The sequence below is a fragment of the Hyaena hyaena genome, unplaced genomic scaffold, assembly GCF_003009895.1.
Source record: "Hyaena hyaena isolate Hyena2069 unplaced genomic scaffold, ASM300989v1 scaffold_299, whole genome shotgun sequence".
In the NCBI taxonomy this organism is placed as follows: Eukaryota; Metazoa; Chordata; class Mammalia; order Carnivora; family Hyaenidae; genus Hyaena; species Hyaena hyaena.
Genome location: NW_024080930.1, coordinates 1,448,377 through 1,458,100, shown reverse-complemented (window position 1 = coordinate 1,458,100; position 9,724 = coordinate 1,448,377). Strand labels below are relative to the sequence as shown.

The 9,724-nt window shown below is 44.1% G+C and overlaps 1 protein-coding gene across 2 annotated transcripts in view; it reads right to left on the bottom strand.

The window, feature by feature from the left end:
* Positions 1-1,686: 1,686 nt before the first annotated feature.
* Positions 1,687-9,724, bottom strand: part of ARSB (arylsulfatase B) — a 163,613-nt gene continuing 155,575 nt past the window's right edge. The window contains exons 7-8 of one of the 2 annotated variants that reach the window (XM_039247455.1): positions 5,567-5,689; positions 1,687-4,536 (exon numbers count right to left, since the gene is read on the bottom strand). In XM_039247455.1, coding sequence (XP_039103386.1) covers positions 4,271-4,536; positions 5,567-5,689 — 389 coding nt within the window. In that variant the 3' untranslated portion in view covers positions 1,687-4,270. Of the gene's footprint in view, positions 4,537-4,559; positions 4,725-5,566; positions 5,690-9,724 lie in introns of those variants that run through there. The other variant, XM_039247456.1, reaches the window with a different exon arrangement.

The window sequence follows — 9,724 nt, the reverse complement described above, 5'->3', positions numbered from 1 at the left end:
GCTGACAGCTCAGAGCCTAGAGCCTGGTTTGGTTTCTGTGTCTCCCCCTTTCTCTACCCTTCCTCTGTTTGAATTCTGTCTCTCTCTCTCAAAAATAAATAAACATTAAAAAAATGATTGAGCAGATTTAATAAACATTACCTCTGGTTAGGTTTAAAATTATATTAATCTTATTTACTTAATTTTTGAAAATTTTAAGAAGAAAATTGCTTTTATTTATCTTGGACAACAAGATAATTCTTTTTTTGTAATATTTTAATGTTTATTTTTGAGGGACAGAGACAGAGCGTGAGTGGGGGAGGGGCAGAGAGAAAAAGAGGGAGACTCAGAATCTGAAGCTGAGCTCTAAGCACAGAGCCTGACTTGGGGCTTGAACCCACGATCCATGAGATCATGACCTGAGCTGAAGTCAGACGCTCAACTGACTGAGCCACCTAGGCCCCCATTTTTTTTAATTAAAAAAAATTTGTTTTAATTTTAAGTAGGCTTCATGCCCAGTGCAGATCCTACTGGGGGCCTTAAACCCAGGACAGTGACATCAAGACTTAGCTCAGATCAAAAGCTGGACACTTAACCAACTGAGCCACCTGGGTGCCCCAAGATAATTTAAACTTTTAAAGGACCTCATACAATGCTTGAAATATAGTAAGCATTCAAAAAATTAGTGTTTAAAGTCATCGTTTCAGGAAATAATTGCGTTTTCAATACGGAGCACAGTCTCTGGCTATTTTTAGCACAGTTTTATCTTACACTCTTGCACTGGATTCAGTCAGTGAAGAGTCAGTCCACCACCATTTATTTTATACTATGTGTCTGGCATTGTTCTCGACACAAGGGTCTAAGGTGTTAGGGATGACTCAGTTCAACCGATCACTAGTAAAAAAAAAAAAAAAAATCAGGTACAGAGAGAGCTAAATGATTAGTTCATGGTCATTCTAACCACTAACTAGCAAAATTGGATGTTTTTTCCACCATTTGTCTTCAAATAGCAAAATTCGGACCAGACAGTCTGTTCCCCAGGAGGCTACATTTCCCCATTCTCCTGTTGTCCATGCTGGTATCAAATATGTCCACAAATCTGACACTTCCTTCAAAAGGCAGGACCTAACTCTCCTTCTCTTGTGTAAAGGCTGGACTTAGTGACTCATTTGGACTTAGTGACTCATTTTTAAGGAAGTGAAAAAAGGTTGAATTGATATTGTACCAGGTAATTAAGGCACTGTAGCTTCCTCTTGCTCTCTCTCCAGATTATTTGCTCTGCTGGAGGTTGGCTGCTGTGTGTGAGGATATTCAAGCACTCTGTGGAGAAGCCTACAGGGCAGGGAACTGAGGTCTCCAACCAAGAGCCTTGTCAGTGAGTCACCTTGGAAGTGTACCCTCTGGCCCCAGGCAAGCCTTCAGATGAGTGCAGCCCTGGCCAGCAGCTTGACTAGGATCTCAGGAGGGGCCCTGAGCCAGAACCACCCGGCTAAGCCACTCCCAGAGTCCTGACCCCCATAAAGTGTGTTAAGTAATAAATGTTTATTGTTTAAAGCTGCTAAATTTTGGGGTAATTTGTTATACAGCAACAGAGAAAAAATACACCCTCTTATTATCACTTTACATTCACCCCTACCCTCTCAACCTCCCTCTAATAACTTATTTTACAGTCTGCACTCTTGGGGCAATGACTGACGCCTGGGTTTCAGTTCTGTTATTTTTGCTATGTTTCTTTATTGAGATGTAATTTACATACCACAAAATTGGCCAACGTGTTAAAAATCTGTCATAAAAGACACATAAAAGTTACCATTTTAACCATTTTAAGCCATATGATTGAGAGGTGTGCTGTGTAAACATCACCACTATCCAGTTCAGAACTCTTTCATCACCCAGAAGGAAACTCCTTATTCACGGCTGACACATTTTAAAGGATAAAAAAATGTTTTGTTCCCCAGATCTGGAACACTCAGTAGTAACAAAGAAAAACAAATTAATAAAACTTTTCTTTAAACATAAACAAATCTGGAAAGAAACATCATCAGTGTGAATCTGATCGTATTCTTCTACAGAATAAAGAAACCTAATGAGATACATTCTATAATGGATAAAATAAGACCTTAAATAAAAGTTTTACAACAACTAGTTTTCACAACTCCTTGTAAATCCACTGAGTACAGAACATCATGTTGTACCTGACTATTAAGGGACTGGAACCGGGGACAGCCTTGGGAGCACAGTGGGGAGGGTGAATGGGTGTCGTAGTGATGGCCTCTCATCTTATGGTATTAATAGACACTGGGATTAGAAGGATCCAGAGGAACACATGGGCTCAGTTAGTTTATAGTATCTGCCACAGGTGAGGGAGTGGTAGGTGATGACATTTTGGCCAGCTGTTTGCCAACCCGGGCGTGGGGTAAAGGTTGGTAACAGGTGTCTTTAGTTCTAGCACCATTTCCTTCCAATCATCTTATTTTAATAAAATATAAATTAGCAGTGACCCGAAAATATTGCTACTGAATCGAAGGCTGGCTATACAAGGACCTATAGCATATTATTTGCTGGTTTTAGTTTCTAGTGTCCTATGAAGAAAAGAACTGAGGGTTATTGCTCAAAGAGTACCCTCAGCAGGCATGTTTCCCTGTTTCTCTCCTGGAGAGGGTATTATGGCTTCACTTTGGAGCATCTTATGACTGTCCAGGTACGCAGATTATACTCCTACCCCAGGGGGTATAGCTTGAGAACAGAAAAGCAACAACTGGAGGATATTTAATTTAGCCCTGCATTTGGCTCACTGGATTCGAATGTTGTGCTACCTTCTCATTTCTTCAACTGTCCGTTCATTCAATTACAAAAAAAAAAAAAGTACTGACCACCTTCTATGTAACAGGCACCGGTCCAGGCAGTGGGGACATCAGTGAACAAACCAGTGCCGTGAATGGGAAAAAGGGTAGAGTCTTTACACATATTTCTCGGAGTCTGACATTCTTCAGAGGGCGTCTGGACTGATCCACAATTAGTAGCACATCAGTGGGACTGAGAAAGGGCTGGCAGGTAAAACTGCATCCTGTTTCCCAATACCCAGAACCTCAATACAAGCAGTAAAACTGAGAATAAGGGAAAGGTGGACATGCCCTCCTTCGCTTTACTGAGGCCCAGGGTCTCAGATGCCAGCCCTTTCCCTTTCAAACTGTCCACTTCCATCATCCCGGGAGAAAATTCTTGTTTCCTGGGGTTTCTCCTCCTAACTAGGGGATAGCATGCAATTCTTAGTATATTATGAGACACAGCCACAATCATAATAAATTCCATGCAACCGGGAACAGCCTTCAGCAAACAGATGACACAGAGACACGCATCGCCCACCCGGCCCCTGCGTGTCCACCATGAGCATGCCTGCAGAGCCAGACGTGACCACCTTCTCTGGGCAGGGCTCCAGCTCCGGCAGTAGAGGCGAAAGGCAGCCAGGGCCCAGCACAGTTCCCCAAACCAGCGGTGCTCAGCGTGGAGAGGTGAAGCAGCCTTTCCAGGCACAGGATGCCTGAGTCAAAAGGAGGTTAGGAAAAGAACCACGGGGGAGAGGGGGTAGCAGGAAGTCTAGACAAAATGAGTAGTGGCTAGAAAAAAAAAAAGAAAGAAAACCGGGGATAAAAACACATTTCTTTACTGTAATAACCCAAACCAAGAAGCAGGCATATTGCCATGCTGACCGTAACTATGAAATGGGCCTTATGCTCCACGACGAGATGAGTGACGGGGTGAGTGAGTGAGGGGTGAGCCAAGGGGGCTTATTCACACGGAATGCCTGAACATGATATCTCGCAGACTGGGAGATCCCCTGGCCAACAGGACCATTAAAAACTGTCTGCTCCCCACATTTGTTACAAGAAACATGAGGCACTCCAATAAAACCCAGCTATTGGCAGGGGGAAATGTAACATCTGACTTGTGAGGCAAAAAGAACCAGCTGCTCCAGCCTCTAGGACTCCACGAGAACTTCCTATTTCACGTCAAGTTCCCAGCTGTCCCACAGCTCAGGAAAATGGGGCTGAACTCAGCCCCCCTCTCCTCTAGACACACAGCCCTGCCAACAACAGGAGTGTTCCAGGTTTACCAGCTTCTTCCAAGCCCTGGGTTTGGAATGAGATTCCTCAGTGTGGCTAAGGGACAGGAGAGGGGCCAGGAGAACCCAGGCTGGGAGAGCAAACGAGACACGAGATACAGGAGTAAAGGCCTGGAGTCTCACTTGTGACAGAAAAGGCGGTCTGGCTCGCCCAGGCTGCCCGAAGTCCTACACCCACGGGCCCCAGGCCCCAGTGCCCTTGGGGTCACAGCGGGGGTCCTGTGCCGGGAAGTACACGGGCACTGAGTGTTTGTGGTAGAATTGCAGGCGGGAAAGGAGCTGCTTGACGATATGGGGATAGTCTCTTGACAGGTCATGTCTTTCCTCTGGGTCCTGATCAATATCAAAGAGCCAGAGGGTCTTGGTCGGTGGGTCTGATGAGGGTATCACAGAAGCGTTGTATGGAGATGGCGGAGGAAACCAACAGCCACAGCCTGGCAAAGAAATAAGATAGTTTATTGCGGAAGAGGCATCGTAGGCAGGTTCTAATTGCAAGGGTTGTGGACATGGCCACATAAAAAGGTGTGGCCCTTGATGCTGTATCAATATCATTCTCACACTCTAACTCTTGGTTCACTGCTTCACGATAGGGGCATCTGGGAATGTGTGTGAGTGCGTATGCCTGTGTAGGGGTGGGGGAAGGGAAGATGTGGGTGTGGGTGGGTGGGGGGTTTAGTTGTCATAGAGACCTAGGGAAGCTGCTATCAGCTTCCCTGCTATCAGGGAAGCTAAGACATCTTGCAATACATGGAATGGTACCAAACAAAGAAGAGTTGTCTTACTGAAAATGCCCACAAGGTCATCGTTATAAACATTGCCTAATTGAGTGTGACGGGCTTTGCCATCACACCACATATTTTAAAAGTATTTAAAAGAGGTCACTTCTGGGGCACCTGGGTGGCTCAGTTGGTTAAGTGCTGACTTTGGCTCCTCTCGAGGTTTTCAGGTTCGAGCCCCGTGTCAGGCTCTGTGCTGACAGCTAGCTCAGAGCCTGGAGCCTGCTTCAGATTCTGTGTCTCCCTCTCTCTCTGTCCCTACCCTGCTCACACTCTGTCTCTTTCGCTCTCAAAAGTAAACAAACATTTAAAAAAATAAATAAATAAAAGCTATCACTTTTAGAGAATGTGCTCAGAGGAAGCAACCACGTCCCTCAGCTACACACATGGTTGAGGACATAGCTTTCAGAGATTCTCCCTCATGGCTACATGTGCTGTGCTTGACAGCCCTCCCCTCTGAAATTTGATTTTCCATGAAAGAGTAGACTGGCATTTCTTCCTTTTACCGCCCCCTACAGTTAATTCTCAAATTTTTTTTTTTAGTTTTTATTATTATTATTTTTTGTGGTCAGGCCGGTAGATCACACCATTCTTCCTCATTCAGCAGCCCCAGAGGTATGTCCTGCAAAAGGCAGTTGTTTGGTAAAGTTCTCCTTGATGTTCTGGTGGGAAAGGCCAAGCACCCTACCTGGGAAGCCAGTGAGGAGTTTCCAGTTCCCGTGTCTAATTGCAGCATGCAGTGATGTGTTGAAGGCTAAATATTCTGGATGAGAAGAATCATCTTTTGCTGGTGCCAGCCTTTTCCCAGGACCTGGGAAGACATAGTTTGGAAGACTCAGATCACTGTTATTGAAAAAATGCATTGTTCTTGTTTTTTTTTTTTTTTTTTTTTAGTGTTTATTTACATTTGAGAGAGAGACAGGGTGTGAGTAGGGGAGGGGCAGAGAGAGAGGGAGACACAGAATCCAAGTAGTCTCCAGGCTCCGAGCTGTCAGCACAGAGCCTGACGTGGGGCCTGAACTCACAAACCGTGAGATCATGACCTGAGCCAAAGTTGGACACTTAACCGACTGAGCCACCCAGGTGCCCCAAAATGCATTGTTCTAAATCAACATTTAACATCTTTCCTGTAGAACAGTAGCTTTTATTCGATGAGTAAATGTGAATCCCACCTTGGAAACGAAACTTCTATTCAATATAAACAGAAAGCTATAGTTACATTAAACATCAGTCGTAAACCACCGCTAATATAAAGGGAATCCCAAAGAGATTAGAACATGAATTCATCCTTAAAATTACTGTGTTCTGTGAACATACAGCTGGCCATGGGCAGAACAGTGTTTTGTAATCACAGGGGAGGCTGTTGATTGTGTGTGCATTTTTTCTTTTTGCTGTTATATGACTAAATTGGAGAAATACATTTTCTGTATATACTTATGCCTATGTAGATAATAGAACAGATTACAAAATGTATGTTTTAATGGAGTCTATCTCAAGCTATGAGAGTTCAATCATGCCATGACATAAAGTACTATATTTATTTATTTATTTTAAAAAATTTTTAACGTTTATTCATTTTCTTGAGAGACAGAGTGCGAGTGGGGGAGGGGCAGAGAGAAAGGGAGACATAGCAGGCTCCAGGCTGAGCTGTCAGCATAGATCTCGAGCCCGACATGGGGCTTGAACCCAGGAACCATGAGATCATAATCTAAACCGAAATCGGTCACTCAACTGACTGAGCCACCCAGGCGCCCCATATTTTTTTTAACCACGGTTATGAAAGATAAAAGTAACTGAGCAATGCTCAGTTCGCTATTCAAACAAGATAATTATGGGTATGAGAATGAATTGGTATACAAATGATTGGGTTATTAACATGGATTATGTTAGCATCTGGGTATTATACTAATTTATCTTTAGGTTTTGGGGGAAACAATTAACTCCCTTACCTTCTTGAATTTGGAACCAATTGAAAGTGAAAGGCCAGACAGTTGCAGCTAAAAATATTGCCCTTGTTACTGATAAAGTTGATTAGAGAGAAGACAGTTTCAGATCTGTGGCAGAGGCCTTGCTTATAGCTGACTCTTGACTTAGAAAGACTAAATCATCCATCCCTAATCCTGCAAGACACCCGCTGCGCTCCCGCAGAGCGGAGAGCAGACCAGAGGGCTTACATATATTCTGGGGGCAGGTGAGCCCCCAAATTAGACAGACAGAAGAGTTTGGAATGCGCATGCTCAGTTCCTTCTTTCGCCTAACCCCCTCCTTGGCCTGCCTGTGAGGGGTGAATAGGTGCAGAAGAGAGACCTGAGGTCTGCCGTAAAGACCCTGGTGGACCTGTGAGGGCAGGCTACGCAGGTCTCCGCCTCACTCCCACCTGTGCATGTTGAAAAGCCTGCAATTTAGGGCCTCACCGTAAAATATCTAGTCTGTTTTAAGTCCCCAGTTACCTGTCAACTTTTCAACCACAGTCACAGCAGTCACCTAGGGGGCGCTTCCAAAGGCTGCCAGGCTATCCGCCCAATGACCAAGAGCCATGAGCATGTGCTATGTCTGTATAACAGTGCGCGCTCCACCATGGCGGCCAGCCGGCCTGTCCCCCCCTCCGGTCAAGAAGGACTTTGGGGGTGTCCTCCTCCCTGTTCGAGCGGGACCTGTGGGCTGCTGCCCGGGACTGCCTACAGGAGCAGTGTCAGTGGTGGAAAAGGCAGGCTCCCGTTCTTCTGGGGGGTCTTGTGGAAATGACCCTAGAGAGGCACGCTGGAGATAGCCGACAAACGTTGGTGGTTTCAGACCTTAGTCTTAACAATCATGTACCAACAAATTGTTAGCACCAAAGAGCAAATCTTCTTGACTTTGTTTCTCCGCCTGCTTGTGGATATTTTGGCTCCAAAATAAACGGATGCTTGCGGAGATCGAGGTGCAGAGGATGTCTATCATAGGAAATGCATCTTTAAAACACAGACTGTGTTAGGACTGTGAACCCTCATGATTTACTCCTCATGAGTTTGTGTAGAGGCCACATTTTGATACCAAAGGATGTTAAACAAAACAAGTATGCTTTGCGAACATAAACAAAGAGAGGAAATTGAGCTATCTCAGCTATACTTCTATTTACATACATTTTTTTCTTAAAACAAACAGGAATGTAAAATACCTAAACAATAAATAAGCCTAAGACTAAACGATGAAAGGTGCTATTATCTCGACTCTATTTTTTTTTATTGAGAAGTCAAACAAAGGGTAAATTACAAGGAATAATAGAACTAACACCCTGTGAGCCAGCACCTAGAAGGGACAGATGTTAACATTTTGTTATACTAGCCTTGAAAAAAAAAATAAAGAAAGAAACAGAACAATGAAAATGAAGTGACAGTTTCCAGGGGACGGTGTGTCCCCATCCTTACTCTCGGTCCCCTCACCCCCTGCCCCTGAGGCCGCCGCTATCATGAGGCTTCAGTGTACTGTGTATCCTGCAGCCATTGAAAAGTCTGGTTACATATGCATGTGTCACAGAATAATCTGCAGTCCTGCTTTATACTTTAAAAATGTACATGTGTATGTTAGGCTATACATACTCCACAACTTGCTTTTTTCAATCCACTTCGGTATTTTTAGAGCTCTGTGATTATGTTTGTGTATATATATTCCTTTTAACTATTTGATATTTCACTATAAAAACTCACATCTTATTTACCCACTTCCCTGTTAGGCCTCAGGTTACTTCAAATATTCTTTTTTTTTTTTCCTATCCTAAACTATCCTGCAGAAAGCATTGTTGCCCACGTCCCCATGTCTCCTTGTGCATGTGAGCAAACGTTTCTCTAAGGTTTGTGTCTGGAAGCAAAACTGTCCATTTGCAAGGTGCACACAGTCCCAACTTTACAACACACACTAATTGGTCTCATGCCAGTGATGTCTCCCTTTCTCCATCTCCTGTAAGTGATACTCTCAGACTTAAAATTGCTGCCTATCTAAACATTTTAGAACCTTCATTTTTTTTATCAATCAGCAAGAATTATCTTTCCTTTTCGTGTCAGTCCAAGAGTTGTTTTAAAAAACATTTTATTTATTTTTATTTCTTAAATATTTTTTTAAATGTTTATTTATTTTTGAGAACGAGAGAGAGCATGAGCATGGGAGAGTCAGAGAGAGAGGGAGACACAGAATCTGAAGCAGGCTCCAGGCTCTGAGCTGTCAGCACAGAGCCTGACACGGGGCTCGAACCCAAAACTGTGAGATCATGACCTGAGCCGAAGTCAGACGCTTAACCGACTGGGCCACCCAGGTGTCCCTAAAAAACATTTTAAAGTAACACCCATAGAGAAAAGTGCACTAACGGTGCTGATGAAGACTGGACAGTCCCCTGTGGACCCCAGCCCACTCCAGAAATGCGGTATTTGCCAGGACTTCAGAAGCCAGTGTCGGCAGCCTCTGGTTACCACCCTCCTCTCCCAAGGTAACTGCCATCCAACAGCAGAGACTCTTTCTGCCTGCTTTTGAACTTTGTACAAATGGAGGGCATACCCAGCATGGGCTCTTTTATTTCTGGCTCCAACTGATCTCATAACGTTTGTGAGATTCACCCTTGGTGTTGAGGTTTAGCCCGTTCCCAACACCTCATTCATTTTCACTGTCGGATGTTATCCTGTTGCATGAAAATTCCACAACATCTTGCATTTAGACACAGAACCCACCAGGACCTGATTTCCATGCACTAAGTAAGGTAGGACTCAGGACTCCTTCTTCAAAGATGGCTATTCTCTGACCGAGACTTGTTGAAAAGACTGTTCTTTCTTATTCATCTTCAGTGACACCTTTGTCAAACATCTTATTTCCATATGTT